Source organism: Lygodium microphyllum, chromosome 7 (assembly GCF_053477565.2).
Source record: "Lygodium microphyllum isolate KBCC chromosome 7, Lygodium_microphyllum_v1.1.10, whole genome shotgun sequence".
Classification (NCBI taxonomy): Eukaryota; Viridiplantae; Streptophyta; class Polypodiopsida; order Schizaeales; family Lygodiaceae; genus Lygodium; species Lygodium microphyllum.
The window spans coordinates 91,895,177-91,920,582 of record NC_141141.1 but is presented as its reverse complement, the minus strand read 5'-3'; the positions used below and the strand labels follow the sequence as shown (position 1 = coordinate 91,920,582).

Sequence of the window (25,406 nt, the reverse complement as noted above, 5' to 3'; positions counted from 1 at the left end):
GTGGTTTTTACCACAGAGTGAAAGAGCGAGGGCCCAGCCTTTTCGAGGCAGAGAGAAAAGTGTTCTTTTAGTAGCCATCTTTCGCAGCGACCTCAACCACCTCCTAAGCTTGCCGCATTTCCCCCCCTTCTCTGTCTCTGTCTCTCTCTCACACACACACACACACACACACACTCATACGCGCACACAAGCTCCTAACCCGCCTCTCATTACCTTTTACCACGGATCTTACCGCACCTGTTGCGTCATTGTTCCTTCCATCGTCGCGCCACCACCTGCCATTTCCTCGTCTATGGACATCCGATTATCTGTCTTCCCATCGCTTTTGCTAAGCTTTCTTTGCGTCGACTATCTCCACTCTAAATAGCATCGAAGGCTTCTTTATCAGATCAGATCGGGATTTTCACTGCCGTCCAATGGCACATCCTTCCCCTGAAACAGCCATCGCTGGCGACGATAAGGTGAGTTGCAGTAGCCTAGACATGTTCGATCACGCCATCAAGACCAATGATATTGATCTTAGGCAGTTATCAACAGAATAGCATTAGAATCACTAATTCCGCGGAAAAGTTCGGTGTTTTACCAAAATGATGCGATCGATGACTAGAAAATGATGGGGAGGATTATGCAACCCTAAATTCCGATGTCTCCAGGAAGAAGTTATCTAATGAAACCGGCGTATTTCGAGAGGTTTCCTTTTTGTTGTTATTTGGCATGCTTTAGTAGGCTTAAGCGCTGCTTTGGCTTCCGTCAAAGTGACACAAATGCAAAATCTTTCAACAAGTCTGCAGTTGGGTACATAATGCCAGCCGCAAAGCAAGGACACCATTATAGTTTAACAGGAAGCAGAAATGTTGATATAATGACGTTTGCTGATTACAGCTGTATATACATCTAGTGCTAGTGCGAAGGCATTGTGGTTGCAAGGAAAGAAGAATTCAGTTTTTCTAATGTTACATCTGTAATTGAATTGCCAGGGTCGTTACAAGCAGTTCACAGGAGCAGTCAGACAATCTTTTAAAAGTTTGACATCCGAGACCAAGCAGCAACCAAAGAGCTTTTGGAGCATCTTAGCAAAAAAGGCTAAGTCAGCATTGCTTGTTGATGATGATAATTCTCCATCTACGTCAGCGAATTTAGAGCCAGGAGAGAGACAGGAATGTGGGACTTCAGAGCCTCAGGTCAAATTCATAGGTCTTTGTTTCTCTTTGATAGTTCTGTTGCAGAATCTATTCAGACATTATTCAAGTCATGTATTGTCATTTGCAGTTCGTGCATGTAAAGACTTCGTCTGAAAACAGGCAACACCGTGTGGAACCCCCTTCCTTACACAAAGGCTTGGAAGCATTCACGTCATCTTTATCATTTATTGGTGGCACTATTGGGAATGCAATAGAGGTATGGACTTATAATCAGGCTATATATTCTGTGTCTGGAATCTGATAAAAATGGCGAGAGGCAAGTACAGAATATGTGTACTTTATCAGGATAGTAAGGATATTAAGTTATTTAGAGACTTCCAAAGTTGCTGTAAGTCGGGGCAAATTGATAGTATTTCCATAACTCTTGTAGGCAGCACTTGCGTATTAGAAGCTAGCTCACTTAGTAACAAGCTTGCAGTAGTTTCCATAATGATGCATTTAGAGATTGTGCAGTTGGAGGTGGGCTGATGATCTTCTTTGAATTTCTAGCTGATTTCAACAGAATTCTTTTATGTGCAACCAGGACTGCTTATGCTTGTTCTATTTATGAAATTGTAGGAGGGTCTAAATATTGTTGAAACTAAAGCAACAGACCTGATATCATCGGATTCTCGGCGCCTATTCTCAAAGAAGACAATGGACTCCTCAAAGTTGAATCAACGACAAGATCCAAATTTGAAATCTAGTCAGCAAAGGGAAGCAGGCTTATTGGGAGATTCAACAGCTGATAAAGAAACACAGCTCAAGGCATCTCGCGACGTAAGGTGGAAATGTCCTATTAATAACCCCCAAGTTTCTTGTGGACACTGATCGTATGATCATGTTTCTGTTAGAATGGCTGGGGGAGGCTTAGCGAAAAAGAGTGATAAGGAACTATTGGAATTTAGCTAGTTCTACTTTGCTTATAGAATGGTATTTAACAGGTTGCAATGGCCATGGCTGCCAAGGCAAAGTTGTTGCTGAGAGAGTTGAAAGATGCAAAAGCAGATTTAGCACTTGCAAAGGACCGATGTCACCAGCTTGAGGAAGAGAACAAAAGAATTCGTGAATGTTTCAATGATGGCTCAAAGCCTGACGAAGAAGACTTGGTATGCTGAAGACTCAATTCTGATTCATTTGATTTGAAAGTTTGCTGCTCAGTTCTTTATTTTGTGTTTCTGATTCGCTAATCAAGTGATCTCATACAATGTATAAATATCTATTGCATGCACTTTCAAGTTATGCTGATGATATACAGCCTATACTATTTCAATCGTCTAGCAGCTTTCATATATGTTTGGACCTGGTCGATCAAATATTCAAATGCAGTGAATCGTTTCTTGTTTTGTCAGTCTGTGTTGTGGATTAGAGTTTATGCGGCATGAAATTGAGACTTGAACAACCCCAAAAAGGATCATTTATGAAAAAAGCATTTTAGTTTTGATAGTAGTACAAATGCCGAAAAATCTCCTACAAAATGGCATATTGTGGGCCTTCCTCGTTTCATTCCTCATAATTATTATTCAGATCCGTCTTGTGTATGACACACTCTTAGAGCATGCTTAAGACCACTCTTAGCTCACTTCTCAAGGCTTAGCTCACCTCTGCCCTTGTTCTTGAGACGGGGACTTTTGAGGTCCCTTTTTATCATTCATTATTCCTACACACCTTTGTCTTCATTGAGCATAAATCATTTTGTGTTTGTCATGTGTCATACCTTCGCATTTCTCTTTGTTTGCTTTAGCATTTCCTTACGTCCCGAAACTTGTTCTACATAAAACTTTAGAAAGGATAAAACTGGAGGTTGTTTGGTAGGGCAGCTGGCTTAGAAAGTTCTACAAAAGGGGATCATGGGAAGACCACTTCTTTTATTTTGTTCTAGCACAGATCTTGAATCTGTGAGAGTGCACAACCGAAGTGGAACACCAGAAAAAAGAGAGAGAAGGTAGGTGAAATGCTATAGAATAGAAGGAACATAGATCCGAATACATTGATACAAGGCTGCACACAATCAACCCTTGCATATTGTAGAGGTGGGTCACTAAGTATGCTTCGGTTTTCATAAGCAAAACTCTAAACTTTGGCATTCTTTTTGCAACCCCTATGTACAACACTCAATGAGTCTTAAATTGATACCTTTCTCCATCATCATCATCTTCGACCTAACAGAGTACGTAACGGAAGAGAACCATGGACACACACACACACACACACACACACACACACACACACACACACACATGCACAGATGAAAGAAATCTTCATTGATTAAATATAATGCTGAATACAAAGAAAAGGACTGATCAGTCCTTGCACGTAGCCCAAGGTGTCAGTGAGGGCATTGGACCAGGCTAAAATGATGTAGACCGCTAATGAAGAAGCTCCTCATGATCCTAGCAATCTCCCTTTGAAACAATAGGGTCCAAGAATTCCACAGCCACATCATCGAGATCGTCCCTCTCTGAAAGGGACGGAGGTTACGAGGGAACCATTGGAGAAGAGGGTGGGGTCATATTCGTGATTGACCGGTTCCTACACTCTAGGACTCTCATTCTCTGTAGGGAAGTTGGTAGAGATGAGTTGATGGGCAATGCCTTACTTGTGTAGAAACTTAGAAAACTCGTGGGAGTCAAACTTGCCACCAGATACACTCTTCATAGTACTCACATGACGATCAATGAGGTTATAAACTAGCAACACCCAAGCTCTAAAATAAGTGAAGGTACCTAACTTGTGCTTAAGGAAATACACTCACTGTAAAAAATAACAGGTATGCTCTGATACCATGTCAAAGTAAGCGACAGTGCAGAGAGACAGTAGGGCTTGCGGGGAGTAACATAGAGTGTGTATGGCAAATATTGAGAGAGGAGAAACTCAGAAACACAAGAACACAGTGATGATGCATTGAATCATACTATGAGAAGAAAAGCTGATAGAGTGGAGTCGAAGCTCAGAAGATAATTGCATGTCCTGTGAATCAGGTGGTAGTACCTATGGGAATTTGCACAGTGAAGGGAGCAAAACACAGTCCTTCAGGCAGTGAGCTATTGAAGTAATCACCGAAAGGTGAAAGACAGTTGTCGAGGGAGCGAACCGCAGTCCTCTGATACTGTCAAAGATATGGAAGATGTCAGAGATGTGGAAGATGATCAGCAGTTGTCGAGGGAGCGAACTGCAGCCCTTTGATATTGGGGAGTTTCTGGGCAGCAAAATGCAAATCATAGAGTGTTCGAGCTATCAAATGTAGAGATAGCAGCCTAGATGTTGATACTAGGTGGATAATGATGACGCCAGATGATGGAGGATAAGTTGAGCTACAAAAACGCAGGTCCTAACAGCCTCTATGATAGACAAGTGATGCCAAGTGATGGAAGAGGAGCCAAGCTACAAAAACGCAAGTCCCAGTAGCCTCTATGACAGACGAGTGATGCCAGGTGATGGAGGAGGAGCAGCCCCTGTGATAAACAAGTGACGCCAAGTGATGGAGAAGAAGCTAAGCTACATAAACGCAGGTCCCGACAGCCCTTGTGATAAACGAGTGATGAAATCATTGACGCTAGGTGATGTAGACGGGCGCCAGAGACTAGGATGCTAATGCGAAGCAAGAGATCATGACGCCAGGCAAGGAGAAGACCTCCAGATTGAAAAATGTAGATGAAGGTGAAGCCTAAAGGAGAAGGGTGCTGACACCAAGTAGATGGTAAAGGGGTGCTTGGGCCCTTGTTGAACAAGCATTGTCCAAGGAAAAGGAAACCTTGCTACATGAGCGTGCCCTCGTTGCATTCCCTTTGCATAGTATTGTGCTTTGCGATTTGGGTACTCCGAAGGATGAAATATTGTGAACATCTTTTCAAGTGAAAACCCATGATCTTTGTTGTGTCTTTCTCTTTTGCCTCGTCAAGCAAAGACTCATGGACGTGATGCTTACAATAGATCCTTGACAAGCTGTTAAGCTAACAAAGGCAGATTATGCATTAAACTTAATTAGCTCATTAGAACAGCACCAAAACTCAAAATTACCAAATTTTTGTGTCCCATAAGCAACACCCAAACTTTGGCATTATCCACATCTATGAATAGGAGGCTGCCCAACCACTTGCCTCTATCCTTGTTTGGTACATTTCAACCATCAGCTTTCCTCACCGGGCAGTCAGTCATCACCTCTTTGACTGCTGCCATGCCTTCCACATCAGCTGGTGACCTGTCTTTTGCTGCTGCTTGTAGAATCCATCAGCTAGCGACCTAGCTTGGAGCCCCCAAACTGCTGTGTTTGTCATTGAAGCGGGCTGCCTCACTAACCAACTTATTCCAAGCCTGTTTTCAGCCTGCATTTGCAAGAGTGCAGGTTCAATTTGTATCAGATAGACATCCCTCAGCTGTTGCCCAGCTCTCTCTTGCTGCATATGACTAGGTATGCTCCTCTTTAGGTGGTACATTGCTGTGTTTGCAAGATTCAGCCTTCCAAATTGCTGCACTTTGGTTTCCAACCTGCTGCCCTTCCATTTCCGGCATGGTCTCAGTTCTGACTAGTGGTTACAACTCTTGGTATCCATCTTTGGTGGATGTTAGTCTCTAACTACTCCCTTAGACCGCTCCCATAGGAGTCATTGGTTATTGGATAGCTCTACCTTGAGCATCTTGTGCTCACATTCATTCATTTACTTCCGAGTTATCTTTCTTGTTTGTTTGCATTTTTGTGGGTTTGTTTTTTTTGGAGTTATTGTGTTTTTAGTCGTGTTTGTACGTTTTGCGTGTTCTCCATACAGACCCTAGCATATCTTCACATGGTATTAGAGCCGGTGCTCTTCTAAAGAGTTTCTTGCAGCTATTGTGGTTACTTAGTTCGTGTGAGATACATGAACGACATGTAACCAATTCACAATGTGTGAGCTATTGTGGTTTAGTTGTGTTTGTACATTCTATGTTTTCTCTGTGTGTCTTGTGGTAAAACATGGGGTGAGGTACGTTTCCAATCCCTTTCTTGTTTCAAATTTTGGCTTGAGAGGAGTGTTCATTGATAAGCTAAAATAGGGACATTACACATTAGGCCTTAATTAGTTCATTAAAATAACCCCAAAGCTCAAAATTACCAAAGCTTTTGTGTCCCATAAGCAAACACCCAAACTTTGGAAGGATCCATATTTATAAAAAAGAGGCTACCCTACCACTAGCCCCTATTCTTGTTTTGCAGATTTCAACCGCTGCCAGCTCTCCTCACTGGGAAATCTGCCATTACTACCTCATCGATTATTGCCACGCCTTCCACATCAATTGGCGACTTGCCTACTATTGTTGCTTGCAACCTCCATTTGTTGGCGTATATCCTAGAGACCTAGATTGTTGCATTTGCCATTGGAGTAGGGCCAGCTTACTAACCACCAGCTTGTCCATGAGAGTCATCAGTTGTTGGACAACTTTACCTTTGAGCATCTTGTACTTTCATTTACTTTTGAGGTATCTTTCTTGTATGTTTACATTTTTGTGAGTTATCGTGTTTTAGTCGTGTTCGTACATTTTGTGTTTTGTGCATGCAAAATGTAGCATATCTTCACATAAGCTAGTGGTCATTATGCGTCATCATGCAACATCCACACCTTTGGGGGGTGTGTGTGAAGATATGCTGTGGCTTGCATTGCGAAAGCATGGAATGTACAAACACAACCAAGACACAATAACTCAGACAAAAATGATCTACATAATGCTTGAAGGTTAGCAGTCCAAGATCTGGTGATTCTTGTGGGAGTGGTTTGAGGGAAATGTCGGAGTGTGTTTTCCATCGGAGAGAGATCTCGAGTGCAATGACCACCATTTGGAGCATAGATTGATGAAGAAAAGTGCTCTCAAATCTCTCCTTATTATAGGCTCTCTAATCTCTCCTCCACAATTGTATGATCTCATGCTTGGATTTGAGCAAGCTTTGCCTAGTTTGGGTAGTTCATTTATATCTAGGAGATATGGTCTCTTGGTAGTCTTGATGTGTGACGCTTTCTATACTATGAATCCCCACTATGAAATGGATGATAAAGGAGGGGGGTGTGCTATGCCTGAAGTAGCTGGTGATTTGTGGCTGGGATATTTGGCTCTGCATATGTTGAAGTCCCTCTTGATACCTCTAAGCTCCACGAGAAAAATATCAAGGGACCTCTAAATAGGATGATTGATCACTAATTAAGTGAGCCAAAATGTAAATGTCCCAAACAACGTAGTATACTTAACAATTATGATATTCGCTTGTTTTCGAGATTTAATATAAAAGAGAATGAACACTTAAAGCTGAAATTGAAAATTACTCACAAAATTACAACCATGAAAATGTAAAAGTAATGGAGACAAGATTGAGGGTTGAAGATGGGCAAACCCCCCTCCCCCCCCCCCGCACCCGAAGGAATGTATTTCTGCTCAACCCAAGTCCCTTGGGGAAGAGCTCAATTACAATCAACCTGAGAGTGAGAAGAAGTAATTCTCACTCTCACAAGATCATGCAAAGATGTACAAACACACATGCATTATCTATTATGTAATGATAAGAACTGATTTCTTTACAGTATGAGAGAAGAAAGAGGGGAAATCAGCCTTTCTTCATCGTTGATCAGCAGTACATGGATAGGGCTTGCTTCTTGTTGCTAAAATGGAAGAAAGAGCTCGAGAAGGAGGTGTTGTAATGAATTTACAGGCTTGCTGTCCTGTAAAACAGTAGTGATAGAAGAGGGAATATGGAGGAATTTGATAATGGAGAAGTGGGGGATGATGATGGGGATGGATAGGGTCAGTTTCTGGCTATCTGTGGGTGTTGTACATGAGTTTACAGCAAAGAAAAATGATACTGAATGAAGAAAAACGAGCTCTTATTTATAGCAAAGGGAAGAGCTAGTACAAAAGGGGAAAGTGGAGTAGCACAAGACAAGTGTCCCCAGCCACATGTCATGAGATGTGACAAGTGGTGGGACACTTGGAAACTTGTGTGACAAGTGTCTTGAAACTTGTGTGACAAGTGTCTTGACACTTGTCTCTTCTCTATGGCCTTCCTTTTTGGGCTGAATACTGTCAAGAATAGAAACAACCAAATTTAGTAAGCACAGTCAGAGTAGATTTACTATTTTTAGAATGACATCCCTATTTTTTAGGACTAGCATTTTTAGGCTAATTCGAGACTCCTAAAATTTAGGGACCCCCCAATATGGGTGTCATATGAAAGCTTTTTCCGTGTACGTCGCAAAAACGGTATCAGAATCTTCATGTGACTTTTCTATGCAAAGAAATGTGCATTTCAAGCTTTCAGCCCACATATGCACATTGTACAAGCATTTCATGATCATGCCATCTTGTTAATTGTAACTGTCTATTCTGGCGGATCTAGCCCACACTTCAAGGCATCAATCCTTTCTGTGTGCGAGTCTAACCCTGATATGTGTGAGTTCTGGTCATAGGCGCCCAATCGAGCCATATAGGTGGAAGTGTGAACTATCTTTTCTCTAACCCACCGCGTGGGTCCACCATAACCTGTGACCACTCATCAGTGGCCAGCTCAAATGCACTTTTCTTTATATCTAATTAGTACAAAGGAAACAAGTTTAATAAATCATTATATAGACAAATTAATGAAAAAGGATACAAATTTTGTTTCTATAGAGTTGTGACAGCCCTCTGGCTTTTATTCAGCTGTCCTCAGATGAAAAGCTTCTTGATATGGCTGAACTATGTCTGGGTAATTCTCCATGAATTTTTCATCTACCCACTGTGCATCTGTTGTGGGTAGATTCTTGAATTTTAGTAAGAATTTTCGTGTCACAAGGCCACTTCTCGTGGTTCGATCCTTGTGAAACAAAATCTGTTCAGGTTCCAAGAGTTGCTCTGTTTCTTCAACTTCTGGGGATTTTCAGTAATGGGTTCCTTTTGTTCTGGTCCTATGTAAGGTTTTAGCAAACTTACATGAAAAGCATTGTGTATTTTCCAATGAGCAGGAAGCTCAAGTCGATAAGAAACTTCATTTATTTTCTCAATCACTTTGAAGGGTCCAAAGTATCTACTGGAGAGCTTTGGAAAATATGAATTTTGACCGGAACCTTGTTTGAGCCTGCTTTTATAAAACTTTAGCAAGACATATTGACTTTTTTCAAAAGCCAAAGGTCTTCTTCGTTTATCTGCTTGCTTCTTTTGTCGCTCTTGGGCAACTTTGATAGTGGTTCGAACTTGATCCATTGCTGTTTTTAAATCTGAAGCAAACTCATCAGCAGCAAAAATCTTATATTTAGTGCGAATAATTGGAGAAGGAATCACTTTACCCTGTACTATTTCATTTGGAGCTTTCCCTGTGGATGAGTGCACTGTATTGTTGTAAGCAAACTCCAATAATGGAAGATATTTCTCCCATTGTGGCTTATGTTTACTAACATAAGCTTTCAACATATCCAAAAGAGTGAGATTCATCACCTCTGTTTGGCCATCAGTTTGAGAATGAAAAGCTGAGGAGAACTTTAAAGTGGTTCCCAAATTCTCAAATAAAGCACGCCAAAAGTTACTTGTGAATTTGGAGTCTCTATTTGAAATGATCTTAGAAGGCATACCATGTAATCCGAAGATATGTTGAATGAAAAGTCTTACAGCTTGTGCGGATTTCAATGTTTTATGACATGGAATAAAATGTGATTGCTTGCTGAATCGATCAATTATGATCCAAATCATATCATGACCTTGAGGTGTTCTTGGAATACCTGAGATGAAATGCATTGTGATAGATTTCCATGGATCTTTGGGTACTGGAAGAGGTTGCAATAATCCTGGAGTCTTTTGCCTATCATACTTGGATTTTTGGCATACTAGACAAGCCTCAATGAAGTTATGTGTATCTCTTCGTAATGTTGGCCAATAAAAGTAGCGCTCAATTGCACTTAGAGTGGTTGCCCTCCCTCTATGCCTTGCATAAGGGGGTTCATGACTTTCTTTAAGCACCTTCTGTCGAACAGGAAAAGTGACACAAAGGCGATTGTTCATGAGAAGGTAACCGTCTTTGATGGAATAATGTGGATGAGAACCTGCTTGCTGTAAATTTGACCAAATTGTTGCAAAATTAGTATCTTTATCATAAGTATTCTTCATCGTTTGAAAGTCTTCATGATGAGCCACTGTAATAGTTGCAATGCGAGGTACTCTAGAAAGTGCATCAGCAACTACATTTTGTTTCCCTGGAGTGTACATAATTTGAAAATGAAACATAGACAAGAAATTTTTCCATCTTGCATGTTTTTCTTGCAAATGCTTTTGAGTCTTGAAATACTTCAAGCTCTGATGATCAATTTTAATAAGGAATTCATTGCCTAAAAGATAATGTTTTCATATCTTCAAAGCATGAACCACTGCTAAGAGCTCCTTCTCATAAATGTTATATCTTTTCTCCACATCATTTAGACAGCGGCTTTCAAAGGCTACGGCATGGCCTTCTTGATTTAACACTGCACCAATACAATCATCTCAAGCATCTGCTTCCACCACAAATGATTTTACCAAATCTGGAATGATAAGAACAGGTCCAGAAGTAAGAGTTGTTTTCAGCCTTGTGAAGGCTGCCTTCTCTTTTTTCTTCCATTGGAAAGAGGTCTTTTTCTTTGTAAGGTCATGAAGTGGAGAAGCCATATGTGCAAAATGCTTGATGAAGCGGCGGTAATAAGAGCATAAGCCAAGAAACGATCGCACCTCAAGTACATCATGAAGATGAGGCCATTCTTGGATTATCTTGATCTTTTCAGGATCCATCTGAATCCCTTTAGAAGAGATGACATGCCCAAGGTAATTTATTTTATGCATGAAAAATTCACTCTTTTTACCATTTACCAAGAGTTGATTTTGTTGAAGTAATTGTAGAACAATCTCCAAGTGCTGATGATGCTCCTCTTCATTCTTGCTAAAGACAAGAATATCATCAAAGAAAGTACCGACATATTGTCGATGCTCTCTAAAGATGCGCTCCATCATTCGATTAAAGGTGGCTGGTGCATTGGTTAATCCGAAAGGAACCACCAAGAATTCATAAAGACAGTATGAAGTGCGGAAAGCAGTTTTGTGTACATCTTGTGGTATTACCCTAATTTGATGATAACCACTCTTTAGATCAATGCGGCTGAAAACCTTTGAGTCTCCTAGACGATCCAAAATGTCGTCAATTCTGGGAATAGGAAATCGATTCTTCAGAGTGATTTTGTTGAGGGCTCGATAATCAATGCACATCCTGAATGTGCCATCTTTCTTTTGAACAAGAAGAACCGGTGAACAAAATGGTGAGCTACTTGGCCTAATTAGCCCACGGTTGAGTAGATCTTCGACTTGCTTTCTTCATGTTATCTTTTATATCAGTGACATAAAGCAAACAACATTGAACACAATCCTTAATTGCTCTAGAGACTTGCATATGGCTTACCATAGGTATGGTGTCTCCAGAAACTCTAGCTTGGATCTCGTACTTCTTGCCTTTGTTGGTGAGTTCTGTTAGCAGTCATGTTTGTCATGCCTTGTCATCTCCTGCCTGTGAGCCTCAGTCTGAGTCAGACGAGGACATTAGGAGCTCTGACATGTCTGTCATGTGTTATGATGGGGGAGGCTAGTCACTCTTGACTGGCTGTCTTAGGATGTGTATTTCTTTTTGGCCTCTTTTAGTGGCCCGGCCACTTTTTGGTCACTGTTGTGGGGCGCCCATTTTAGGGCATTTTTAGGGTTTGCGCCCATTTTAGGATTAGGGTTAGGGTTTGCCCTTTTGCCTATTTATTGGCAGCCCCCCTCCCCACTTGATCACTTGTCTTCTTGTGGATTCCGACACTCCTTCTCCCCCGTGGTGGTGCTGCCATCGTCATCAGCCTGATCTGGTGCCCTCACTGACGCTGTGGGCTGCGTGCAGGGACTGATCAGTCCATTTCAGTGTATTCAGCATTCATTTCAGTCAGTGCAGATTTTCTTCCTTCATTCTCTGCTTTCTTTCTCCTCTCCTCTGTGTTCGTGTTCTTCTTCCGTTGCGCACTCTCACATGGTATCATCGCCAAACTGAGAGCACGGAGGTCTTCATCGATTGGAGAGACACCACACCTATCATCTGTTGCTGCCCCCCTTCTCTCCAACAGCCAGGCGGCCCCTCCAGGTGGTATATCCATTTGCGTTTGCTGCATCAGCCCTTCCAGAGGCTGCCACGTCATCAACCAGCCCTGTCTACTTGCGTTTTCAGTTGGGCGACTCCACTACAGGCTGCGTTTTGCATCCAAGGTGGTCGTTTTCCCTCCTGGCGGCTCATCTCCAGCTAGCGCTTCTCTTCTTGGCTGCGTTTTGGTGCCTGGCAACTTTCCCTCCGGATTTTGTGCCCTACACAGCTGCGTTTTCACCTCCTGGTGATAGGCGACTTGATTTCCTGGAGTTTGGTGGTTCTTCTGGTGGTTCGTGACCCTTTTGGTGGTCATTATTCGGCATTGGCACAGTTTTCTTTGGTGTTTTGCAGATTTAGAAGATGTCTTATCATTACTCTACAGGTTTTGATGACTCAGATGATGAGCTTTTGTCTCGACATTCATCTAAACGGAGGCGTGATTTCTATCACGAGGATCGTCATACGGAGTCTATTCCTCTTTCCCGCCCCCCTTCTATTCATGTATCTCGGCGAGCCTCTTCCAGTGGGCCGAAGATGCAGCCTTTGGTACCCCCTGTACAGGTACCTGTACTTCCTTAGCTGCCCAAAGAAGACCGGTTGGATGGCTTCAACTTTTCTCTATGGTCCTGCAAGGTGGAGTGTATCTTGGACTCCTTTGATCTTTGGGAGCTTGTTTCTGTTCCTATTCCCCGGCCTAAGGTGGATCCCGCAGATGGGACATCTATGGATCGTGCAGCCTTATGGGATCGGCTCAATTCTAGAGCCCGATCTTTCCTCTTTCTGAGTTTGCAAGATTCTGTCCTTGTTCATGTTCACAGGTTGAAGACTGCAGCGGACGTGTGGCAGAAGCTAGCGTCTCTCTATCGGCAGAAGATGTTTGCCCACCGGATATCTCTTGAAAAGAAGTTGCGGATGCTCGCTATTGATGATAGTCCTTCCATGAAGGACCACATCAACCGATTACAGGATATGAGGGATGAGCTTGCATCCCTCGGTCGGACGATATCTTCTGAAGACATGGCTATGATTCTTTTGACTCAGCTGCCATCGCCTCGGTTTGATGTCTTCTACACCAGCCTACTTACATCGAGGACCCGTGAGAAGCTTCTATGGGAGGAGCTATCCCCGCTTGTCTTGGAGCATGATGAGCGACTCAGAGAGGTCAGTGCTAGTGGATCCGACTCCACTAGAGCCTTTGTTGCAGGTTCGGGAGGACAGAAGAAGAAGATGAAGTCAAAGGCTACGAAGAAGGATAGTTCTTCAGGCTCTGACACAGATTCAGAGAGACCGAAGTGCCCGCAATGTGGGAAAGGGACACATCCCGAGGAGAAATGCTGGAAGAAGTACCCTCACCTTCGTCCGGGAGCGACGGATGGATCTACATCGGAGCCTTCTTCTACCTCTACACCAGTTGTTACCCATGAGTCAGTGTTTCTTCATATCCATGCTTTGGAGGAGGATCCTTCTTCCGTGGCTGCAGTGTCTTCTGCGCAGCCTTGGTTAGTGGACAGTGGTGCTTCGAGTCATATGACTCCCCGAGGTGATTTGTTACAGGATCTCCGTCCATCAGAGGGTTCAGTCACTGTTGGTGACCTTTTATCGGTGCGTATTAGTGGTGTTGGCACATTGCCTTTGTTTACAGACCGACCTACGAGCTTCCTTTCACAGGCCCTACATGTTCCGGATTTGGGCCTTCCTCTCCTCTCAGTTTATGGCCTTACGAGGCTTGGCACACGAGTGATCTTCACCGAGCATGCCGTTGTTATTGAGGATTCTTTTACAGGAGCTATCTTATCTACAGGTTGGTAGGAGAGCGGGCTTTACAGGCTCCATTCCCCTTCTTTGATGCAGGGTCCTCCGCGGCAGTCTATTGCTACACCCATTCCCGCTTGTGCACCTTCTATTCCACAGGTTCCTTCCCATCCCCCATCCTCTCCTCCGGTGGTTCCCTCGTACCCCCCATCCCTTTCAGAGGGGGACGATCTCGGTGATGCGGCTGTGGATTCCCTGGCCCCTAGTGTTTTAGAGGGGGATTTCCAGGATTGTGAGGAGCTCCTTCAGCGGCAGTCTACTTCGACGGACTTCATCGACATTGGCATTCCTCTTGCCATCCCCGGATCCATTTCTTCTTCGGCCTTCGGCCACATCCAGGATTTGAGAGGGGGTGTTAGCAGTCATGTTTGTCATGCCTTGTCATCTCCTGCCTGTGAGCCTCAGTCTGAGTCAGACGAGGACATTAGGAGCTCTGACATGTCTGTCATGTGTTATGATGGGGGAGGCTAGTCACTCTTGACTGGCTGTCTTAGGATGTGTATTTCTTTTTGGCCTCTTTTAGTGGGCAGCCACTGGCTGCCCGGCCACTTTTTGGTCACTGTTGTGGGGCGCCCATTTTAGGGCATTTTTAGGGTTTGCGCCCATTTTAGGGTTAGGGTTAGGGTTTGCCCTTTTGCCTATTTATTGGCAGCCCCCCTCCCCACTTGATTACTTGTCTTCTTGCGGATTCCGACACTCCTTCTTCCCCGTGGTGGTGCTGCCATCGTCATTAGCCTGATCTGGTGCCCTCACTGACGCTGTGGGCTGCGTGCAGGGACTAATCAGTCCATTTCAGTGTATTTAGCATTCATTTCAGTCAGTGCAGATTTTCTTCCTTCATTCTCTGCTTTCTCTCTTCTCTCCTCTGTGTTCGTGTTCTTCTTCCGTTGCGCACTCTCACAAGTTCTACCTTCTTTTTCTGAGAGAAAATGGTTGAATCTACTCTATGATTCCAGGGCATGCCAAGAATCACATCGCAACCATCAAGGTCTCCGATACAGAAGGTATCTTCGTCACTGTAGCCTTGAATTTGAAACTTGAGCTTGCCAATGTAGGGTGTCACAGTCTTCACTATGTCATCTTCATCGGCATTTAAAGCTTGGCGAACTTCTGCCGGAGTGTCCATCTCTTCATTCTTTAATCCAAGTTCTTTAGCTATTTGCAAGGAAATGACATTTTCATTCGCTCCAAGATCTATCAAGAATAGTGCTTGCTTACCTTGCAACTGCCCCCAAGCTTTTAATAATTTGTGCATCTCTGGAGTGTGAGTTGTGTTTGCAACTACATCACTGATAGCATTGATTTTCACTGGCGACTTAGGCTTGTTGTCAGAAACCTTGCTTTGTCCTTTGTTTGGACATTACTTTGCTATGTGGCCTGTTTGTCCACATTTAAAGCACTTCCCTTCTTTCATGAAGCGCTGCTTTTCTTCTTCGGAAAGTTGCTTTGCTTGTGGGTATAGATTGGAGCGAAATTGAGGAGCATTAGGAGGTGCATAGGGCTTCATCTTCTTTTGATTTGATGGCTGCTTTTGTTGCTGTTTTTGTCCTTCATTTGGGGCTGAATACTCCTCATCATCAGTTACTCTCTTTTTATCATTCTTTTGGAATGATTTGTTACCATTGTGCTCCATTTCCTATGTCTCAGCATGGTCAATGAGTTCCCTGAGACTAGAACAATGATAATGATTAAGAGCAGTACGAAGTTTAAAGTGGAAACCTCCTTGAAACTTCCTAAGCTTTTTTGAATTGTTGATCTTCTTGAAATGTTGGACCTTCAAAAGTAGCTCCCAAAATCTCTTGGTATAGTCACCAAGTGACTCATTTTTCCTTTGCCAAAGCCGATCCCATTCCATTTTTATATCTCTTTTGAAATGAACAGGAAGAAATTGACTTTGTATCATGCGAACAAAGGATCGCCATGATTTTGGGGCAGCATGATCATATTCCAACCCGTCCACCAAGTATGGGCTAAGTCGGTTAAATATAAAGCTGCAAACTTAATCTTTTCTTTTTCTTTATACTTGTCACGACCATACAAAATTTGAAATTGACGAATAAACTTCAGAAGAAGATCAGGATTTCGAGAACCATCATACATACTGAACTTGATCTTCTTTTCAAGTTGAGATAGTGACTTAGTCTTCTTCTTCTTCTTATGCCTTCGTCCATGCCCGGATCTTGAGGTTGAAGATGATGAAGTGCTTGATGGGAATGAAGATGGAGACGAGGGTAAATAATGTTGACGCCTTTGATGATGATAAGGTGTTCCACGAGAAGGGTGTGACTCTTCGTCACTAGAAGAGGGTTCATCAGAGTAGGCGCCAGATGACTTTGAAGAAGAGGATGAGCTTCGACGTAATCTCTTTCTTTGTCTTGAAGTAGAATGGGACTGCCTCTTAGAAGTAGTTGGACTTCTTGATCGCCTCCTTTCATTGGTATGGCTTTGTCTCCTTGAAGCAGATGGGCTTATTTCTTTGAATTCTTTGGGATTCTCAACTTTTTCTAGTTTGAGAAGTTACTCACGAATTTGTTGATTCTCCTCTCTAAGACTTTGAATGGCTTGAAGGATAGCACTCGACTGATCTATTGAGACTCTAAAAAAAAAAAGCTCAAGCACTCAATGCAAGGGCTGAAAACAAACAAACTTATAATTGTAAGCACTACTAGTGTTGGGGTGAGGACCGAGCCAAAGCTCTGATACCACTGTAAACGCCCCGAACAACGTAGTATGCTTAACAATTATGATATTCGCTTGTTTTCGAGATTTAATATAAAAGAGAATGAACACTTAAAGCTGAAAATGAAAATTACTCACAAAATTACAGCCATGAAAATGTAAAAGTAATGGAGACAAGATTGAGGGTTGAAGATGGGCAACCCCCGCCCTCCCCCTCCCCCCCTCCCCCCCCGAAGGAATGTATTTCTGCTCAACCCAAGTCCCTTAGGGAAGAGCTCAATTACAATCAACCTGAGAGTGAGGAGAAGTAATTCTCACTCTCACAAGATTATGCAAAGATGTACAAACACACGTGCATTATCTATTATGCAATGATAAGAACTGATTTCTTTACAATATAAGAGAAGAAAGAGGGGAAATCAGCCTTTCTTCATCGTTGATCAGCAGTACATGGATAGGGCTTGCTTCTTGTTGCTAAAATGGAAGAAAGAGACCGAGAAGGAGGTGCTGTAATGAATTTACAGGCTTGTTGTCCTGTAAAACAGCAGTGATAGAAGAGGGAATATGGAGGAATTTGATAATGAAGAAGTGGGGGATGATGATGGGGATGGATGGGGTCAGTTTCTGGCTATCTGTGGGTGTTGTACATGAGTTTACAGCAAAGAAAAATGATGCTGAATGAAGAAAAACGAGCTCTTATTTATAGGAAAGGGAAGAGCTAGTACAAAAGAGGAAAGTGGAGTAGCACAAGACAAGTGTCCCCAGCCACATGTCATGAGATGTGACAAGTGGTGGGACACTTGGAAACTTGTGTGACAAGTGTCTTGACACTTGTCTCTTCTCTATGGCCTTCCTTTTTGGGCTGAATACTGTCAAGAATAGAAACAACCAAATTTAGTAAGCACAGTCAGAGTACAGAATTTACTATTTTTAAAATGACATCCCTATTTTTTAGGACTAGCATTTTTAGGCTAATTCGAGGCTCCTAAAATTTAGGGACCTCCCCAATATGGGTGTCATATGAAAGCTTTTTCGGTGTATGTCGCAAAAACGATATCAGAATCTTCATGTGACTTTCCTATGCAAAGAAATGTGCATTTCAAGCTTTCAGCCCACACATGCACATTGTACAAGCATTTCATGATCATGCCATCTTGTTGATTGTAACTGTTTGTCACAGGCGCCTAATTGGGCCATATAGGTGGAAGTGTGAACTATCTTTTCTCTAACCCACCGCATGGGTCCACCATAACCTGTGACCACTCATTAGTGGCCAGCTCCAATGCACTTTTCTTTATATCTAATTAGTGCAAAGGAAACAAATTTAATAAATCATTATATAGACAAATTAATGAAAAAGGATACAAATTCTGTTTCTATAGAGTTGTGACACAAAACCTTGTTTGAAAAGCAATGTATATTTCCTGAGTCTCATAGTATATTAGACATCTGCAAATATAATGCTTCTTTGAGTTTACCTCTCAATGGCAAAGCTTGTGTAGCTTATTCTCCTTGGCCAACTGTTGTGCTGCTTGCTTCAATCTCAAGAGTGTAAGATGATACTTAATTTGACTGCTGGCAACCATTGTAGCATGGAACATATGTACGTCCATGTAGCTTGGTTATTTGATAAATCTATCATTTGTGAATTTGAGAAAGATTTTGCTGTACTATTGCATCTTGCTTCATAGGGGGGCATGGCCAAGTCTCTCAAGTATGCATCTATAGTAGATTCCTCCTTAAATTTTTGTTTGTCTTCTCTTAGGAGTGTTTCAAGTATGGGAAACTGTGATGAGGTGGAAAAACTGGTACTTTGTCTATGCTAACTTATATAACTCTATGATATGTCTACAGCTAGGTGTGGTGGCTCATGGAATTGTAGTCTTGCACTCCATGCTGAAACAACCTGGAAACGTGAGCTTGAGGACGGAGTAGCAGCATGGCAAAGGGAAACAACAAAACACAACTATCTTTGGCTCTAGTGATGATGTGGTAGGGTGAATGGTTGCAAACAAACCTGCACTGACAGAGTGGCAATGGAAATTGCTAAGTTTAGTTGTTTGTTGGGAGCAGTGTTGGGAATAAAGGGCCATTGTGCCTTTTATACGTGCTCGGGTGTGAACGCACCCTTAGCACTTGTACTTAATATATATCTATCTAAAAATCTAAAAGAGGTACAGAATTTATTGTATGCACACATCTAGCATCTCACACTCTCTACTCTCTATTGTTGCTCACCTCTTTCTTTCTCTCTATGCAACCATTACCATTGCTGAGACCATCACATCTCCACCACGTACTCATCACTTCAAATTGGTATTAGAGCTGAAGGTTATTGCAAGTGCACTTCTCGGAGCTAGTTTGAGCTGTGCCAACAGCAAGTTGTCCTTAGTTCTAGTTAGAGGTAGTCACGTGGGCAGTGCACAGGTCACAGGTCACAATCTTCAGCAGGTCACAGGCTGCAATTGGCCGTAGGTCAAGTGTCGTAGGTCACAGGTTGGCGCAAGTGCTTGTCAGCTCAGGTGACATCTTTTGCGGTGGCTTCTAGGTCGATATAGGTCGAGTAGCAGCCTTCGATAGTCAATGTTTTTTTTTCAAGCAAAATTCACATTTGTTTCAAAGGTTTATCCTTGGTAAATTTTGGCTGGCATTCGGAGCAGAAATTGCAGCTAAAATTTGGGGCTTTCTTATGCGATTGATGTATTAGCCTGTGGCACAGCTGCAATTACTTGTGGTGTGCTGTAGCACACATTTTATGACTCTGAAAATCGATTTGCAGATCTGAAATTTTTGCAATTATTTGCTTTTTCATTGCTGGTTGGTACTTGCTTTGTACCTTGATCATTTGTGTGATAGTTGGGCTCACATTTGTTGACTTTTGAGTCACTTTTGAGCTGTAAATCATGGCTGGCAGCAGTGATAGCAGCAATCTTTTGCACATGAAGAAGCTTGAGGGTGCACACAACTTTACTATATGGTAGAAGTAGTGCTATAGTGTCTTTGTGTAGAAGAAACAGGTGAATCCCATAAAGACAAACAGAGTAAAACCAGCAACCATGGACCAAGATGAGTGGGATGAGTTAGATGAGTTTGCACGCTCTACCATAGAGCTTTCAGAGTTAGATATTTTGCTATTTAACATAGAGAAATTGAAATTTGCTTATGATATGTGGCAAAGACTTGAGGAGTTACATGCTCAGAAAAGTGCAGTAAGCAAGGTTTATTGGTTGAAAAAATTAATTGACTTTTGTATGGAGGAAGGTACAGCCATGTTTGTACATTTAAATGAGTTTAACTCTATTTTTAGCTAGTTGATTACTTTGGGATTCCACGTTGGTGAGGAGTTCAAGGCAACATTTTTGCTATGCACTTTGCTTGAAAGTTGGGACACTTTTAGGACAGCAATGAGTAACTCCAATGCCATGCTGTTATATTTAGATGTGGAGAGGTCTTTACTTATGGAAGAGCTACATAGGCAAAATAATTCAGCAAACAAGTCTTCCAATGCATTGCATACTAGAAGCATATCTCGATAGAAGGGTAATTCTTAAAATAAAGCACGCAGCAAGTCTCACGGGAAAAATGTAGAGTGCCATCATTGTGGCAAGAAAGGGCATTTCAAGCGGAATTGCTTTAAGTGGAAGAAAGCGAAGGGCAAGGGCAAAAATATTAATGATAACAGGAATGAATAAAAAGATAGTCAACATGCAAAGAAGAGCAGTGTGAAGATAGAGGAAGTCAATGTAGTCAGTCATAAGAGTGACAATGGTAGTGATGTACTCTTTGCTTCTTTTTTTGGTGCACAGTCATCGATTGCAAATTTTGATGATAACTCGTATACTTGGATTCTTGATTCAGGTGCTTCGTTCCTTGTAACACCACATCGTGAGTGGTTTTCTGACTACAATGGTGGTAGACATGGTATTGTTCACTTGGGGGACAACTATCCATGTGACATTGCAAGGATTGGCTATGTGCAGTTGGCATTTCAGTATGGTTCAATGTTAACTTTGCATAATGTGAGGCATGTATTCTAGCTCAAGAAGAGCTTGATAAGAATAGGGAACTAGATGATAAAGGCTATCCCACCACTTTTGGGAATAGCAAACGGAAGATATACAAGGGATCTAGGATTGTTGCTAAAGGCCCTAAGGGTGACACTTGTGTGTCCATTACATGTATCTAGTGTGCATAATCATGTTGTCACCATAACGGAGCAGCCAAGTGTGCCTTTGTGACATAGCTGGTTGGGGCATATGAGTCAAATTGGAATGAAAGTGCTTTCTCGTTTGGGTTATTTGCCGTGTTTGAGGTATGCTGATTTTGATTATTGTGATCATTGTATATTTGGTAAGCGTGCTCATATATTACATAGAAAGTCGCTTTCATTAAAATCTTCACCCTTAGAGTTGGTAAATTTAGATGTACCTAAGATGCCAAGGTTGTCTCTAGGGGGGGAGAAATGTTTTCTCACATTTGTTGAATGATGCCATATGCAAAGTATGGGTTTATTCGATTTGTCGTAAAGATGAGGCATTAGATAAGTTAAAAATTCCAGTCATTGTTGAAAATACGACCAACAAGACATTAAAGTGTCTTGATGTGACTGGTGGGGAATACGTGTCTAAAGCCTTTCAGGCCTTTTGTGACGGCAAAGGAATAAAGAGGGAGCTCACTGCTTCCCCTTATAATCCTCCCCTAAAACGGAATTGCAGAGCATTTGAATAGGACTATTTTGGAGAAGGTTTGTACTATGTTATCTCATGTTGCATTACCTCATGGATTTTGGACAGAGGTTGTTATGATAGCCGTACACTTGATAAATCGGTCACCAAATAGGTATGTGGGAGGGAGGGTTCCTCAAGAGGTGTGGTCGAGCAAGCCGCCTTCGTATGCACACTCGAGAATGTTTGGCTGTGAGGCTTTTGCGCATAAAAGCAATTGGTGTACCATTGTCTCCATATGTGAAACTCAGTGCAGAGGATAGCCCTACATCTGATGAAAAGGCTGAAATGGCCAAGATTTCGTATGCTTCACCTATGGGTAGCTTGATGTATGCAATGGTTGCTACATGTCCTGACATAGCATTTGTGGTGAGAATGGCTAGCAGGTATATGGTACATCTATATTGGTCATGCTAACTGCAAGAAGTCTACTTTATTGTATGTATTCACCTTCACAGGGGAAGCAGTTGGATTTCCAAGCTACAAAAGTGTGTTGCATTGTCTACTATAGAGGTAGAGTATGTGGCTGCCACTGAGGCATGCAATGAGGCTTTATGGCTTTCATGTTTGGTGGGAGAGCTTGGCATTATTGAGACTCCTGTCCTCCATTGTGATAGTTAAGAGTGCTATCATGCTAGCATGGAACCTTGTATTTCATGCTAAGACAACACATAGAGGTGAAGCATCACTTTATTAGGGATGTACTTGATAGCAACAGCCTTGAGCTTGTCAAGGTACATACAGATGATAATCTTGCAGATATTCTCATGGTCTTCCAGCAGAGCGATTTACTCACTGCCGACAGATGATTGGGAATAAAGGGCTACTGTGCCTTTTATACGTGCTTGGGTGTGAATGCACCCTTGGCATTTGTACTTTACATATATCTATCTAAAAACCTAAAAGAGGTACACAACTTATTGTACCCACATATTGAGCATCTCACACTCTCTACTCTCTACTGCTGCTCACCTCTCTCTCTGCAACCATTACCATCGTTGACCATCACATCTCCACTACGTACCCGTCACTTCAAGCAGTCACGAGAAACAAGTCATGAGAAGCTGTGAGCTATTTAAAAAGCATGCAACCCATAGAGTTGGTGAGACCATTTCTAGGTTCTTGTTGCAGCAAGAATTGGTGAAACCAACCTTCCTCCTCAGCAAGGGTGGTAATGACTTGATTAAGCACTGATTACAGCAATCACAAAATTCACATAAACTGAAAATGCAAATGTTACTACTTAATCTTGGATAGTGGACACTTGGTTGGTTCCAAAAGTGGCCCCCCTTGTAATATCTCTTTAACTTGTCTTGCTAAAGATTGAAGTACATTGAGAATCGCGATTCAGCTTGATCTCCTTCAATTTTCAATACATCTTGTTGTCTTGCAATTGGCAAGCCTTCAAACCAATTTGCCCCTTGGTTGGCTTGGGGATTGGCCTTCAATTTGCTCATTCAATGATAAATTTTGCCCCAAACTTAATGTTGATTGGCTGGCCTCTTGAAACTCTTTAAAGTCCCCAAATTTCAGTTGATGAATTTCAAGTGTTGGGCCCTAAATTCTGAGCATTCTTCTCAATGTGTTTGGTAAACCCTAAGATCTGCTGCAGATTAGGGCATAGTAACAGAAATTCTTCAATTGTACCCTCGTTGGACTGAATTTGGCTGAAATCTCTTGATGGGAGCTATGAATTGGTTGAGAAAATGGAGAGGAAGTTGGAGAGAAAAAAATTGGAATTTCATTGTGAAAATTGGTTGAAATTTATGCCACCTTGCTGTGAATGGCCGATTGATTGTAGCCCACCATCAATAGGAGCCCCAAATGCAGTCATTTGCCCTTGTGGGCTCCAAACTTGCTATCACATGCCTATAGTCTATAAGGGCTGTCACTTGCCTCCAATGGCTTCCCAATTAGCTAGGGGCAGCTCTTTGACAGCCTTTAATGGTTGGGTTGATCATCAATTGTTGGAAAATTGCAGCAGTAGCTCTCTCTCTTCCTCTCCTAGCCTCCACAATTTTGGAATGTCACCTTCCTCCAATGGCCTCCTAATCAGTTGGGGGTAGCTCTTTGACAACTTGCAATGGCTAGGCTGATCATCAATGGCTAGAAAATTGCAGTAGCAGCTCTCTCTCTCTTCCTCTCCTAACCTCCACAATGTTAGAATGAGGCTCCACCAGCCTCATATAGCCTTTCCCTACTTGCATGGGATGGTTTTGCCAAGTGGCAGCCTTCTAATTGCATTTTTTAGTAATTTTTAGCTCATTAAATTAAGTGTAAAAATATTTTAAAAATTGATTTAATAATTAATTCTTGCTCAAAAAAATAATTATACCAGCCATTGATTAAATTGGCTAGGCCAATTTGTTGCCCAAGTATTCTTAAGCATTTATTAGCTCTTGGATTTATGTTAATTAATTAATTAATTAATGCCAGGTTCTTAGTGTCACCATTGACATTAATGGCTAATAAAATATTCTAAGCCAAAATCTATTACTAGGCACCACCTAGTACCTAACTAATATAACTTATCACAACTTTTGCCTTTGACACCCATTTACTTCTCAGGGTCCTTGGCCCGTCATTGTGAAATAACAAACTTGTGCATCACATGCGTACTTCACATTTGTACATTCGATTAACAACTTAATCAAATACTAAGCAAAGCATCAAAATTTCATGTCATCATGACAATTGGTGATACCAATCCAGGCTGGTGTTGCTGCAATTACAATGCCAATCTATTCACAGAGATTCTTTTAGGTATTGTTACGTCTCTATTTTGAGATCTGTTACTGCAGATTACTTCCACAGAGCATAATGAGTAATAATGATACATGTGATAGTTCGTAGCATAGTCCCCATATTACGTCTGGACATTGTGAGCTCAATAACAGTGTTTTAGCAGATTGTTTCCACAGAGTAATTGTGATATATCAAACATGTGATAGGTCTCAGCATACTCATGAGCTTTTGGTTTCACACACCTCAAAAACAGTGCTTTAGATTTTTCTAGTGTGGCATGATTTACATCAGGAGATTATATGTCCTCAGAAGATATGTTTTCCAGGTAAGGATACAATTGGAGACCCTGCTTGCAGAAAAGGCTCGGCTGGCTCAAGAGAATGCCTATTTTGCTAGAGAAAACCAATATCTACGGGAGATGCTTGAGTATCATCAGTTGACAATGCAAAATGGTAATTTCCCGGAAGAGGGCTTTCTGGATGTAGCTGAGATGACTTCTGAACTAGATGCTGAGGGAGTGGAAGGACATGCAGAGGAAGGTTCTCCTACAGCTCCAGGTTGAGATCTTTCATTCTAAGCTGGCCTGTCAGGTGGCCATTTCTAGCATCAACCCACGTATTTTCTTATCAGCTCATCATTTTTTGCTTTAAATTCGTGTTGGGGAATGGGTTGCTGTCCAATATAGATGTGTTGCGGTAGGTCCAAAAAAGGGTCTACCATTAGTGTCCACATGATGATGGATTGTGTGATATACTGCACTAAATGCAAAGGGCTGAGTTGAGCTTTTGTATAGAAGGTTAAGTCTCCTATGAAACTTATGCTTGGGTGAGGCCCTGGCTGTTATATCCATTCTTTTTATATTTTTTACATAATATAGAGATGTATCAATGCAAACTGTCTTTCATGAATTTTCTTTGTTCTCATTGGTCAATTGCTGGCTTTCTCTAATATGCTCAAGATTCAGGTTATGTTTATGCAGTTACAATATCTAGAACTAGATATCTAGTATCTCCGATTATGTACTCCAGAAGTCTAGGAGACAGATAGGACGTTATTATATGATAAGGGCTGGATTACATAATTCAACGAGGTTAAATATGGCCTGAGCTGGCATGATAGCAAATAACATCTATTGTAATTCAT

At 41.9% G+C, this 25,406-nt stretch overlaps 1 protein-coding gene across 2 annotated transcripts; it reads left to right on the top strand.

Annotated features, from left to right (window-relative positions):
• Positions 1 to 25,165, top strand: LOC148033696 (uncharacterized). 2 transcript variants are annotated; one of them, XM_087681669.1, is made up of 6 exons: positions 1 to 461; positions 978 to 1,181; positions 1,270 to 1,398; positions 1,761 to 1,961; positions 2,126 to 2,290; positions 18,649 to 18,989. In XM_087681669.1, exons 1-6 carry the CDS (start codon positions 417 to 419, stop codon positions 18,727 to 18,729), a joined length of 825 nt encoding a protein of 274 aa, XP_087537795.1. In that variant the 5' UTR covers positions 1 to 416; the 3' UTR covers positions 18,730 to 18,989. The 2 variants fall into 2 exon arrangements, with proteins under 2 accessions (XP_087537795.1, XP_087537794.1); XM_087681668.1 differs by lacking the exon at positions 18,649 to 18,989 and adding an exon at positions 24,589 to 25,165 and having other exon boundaries at positions 11 to 461.
• Positions 25,166 to 25,406: the final 241 nt, after the last annotated feature.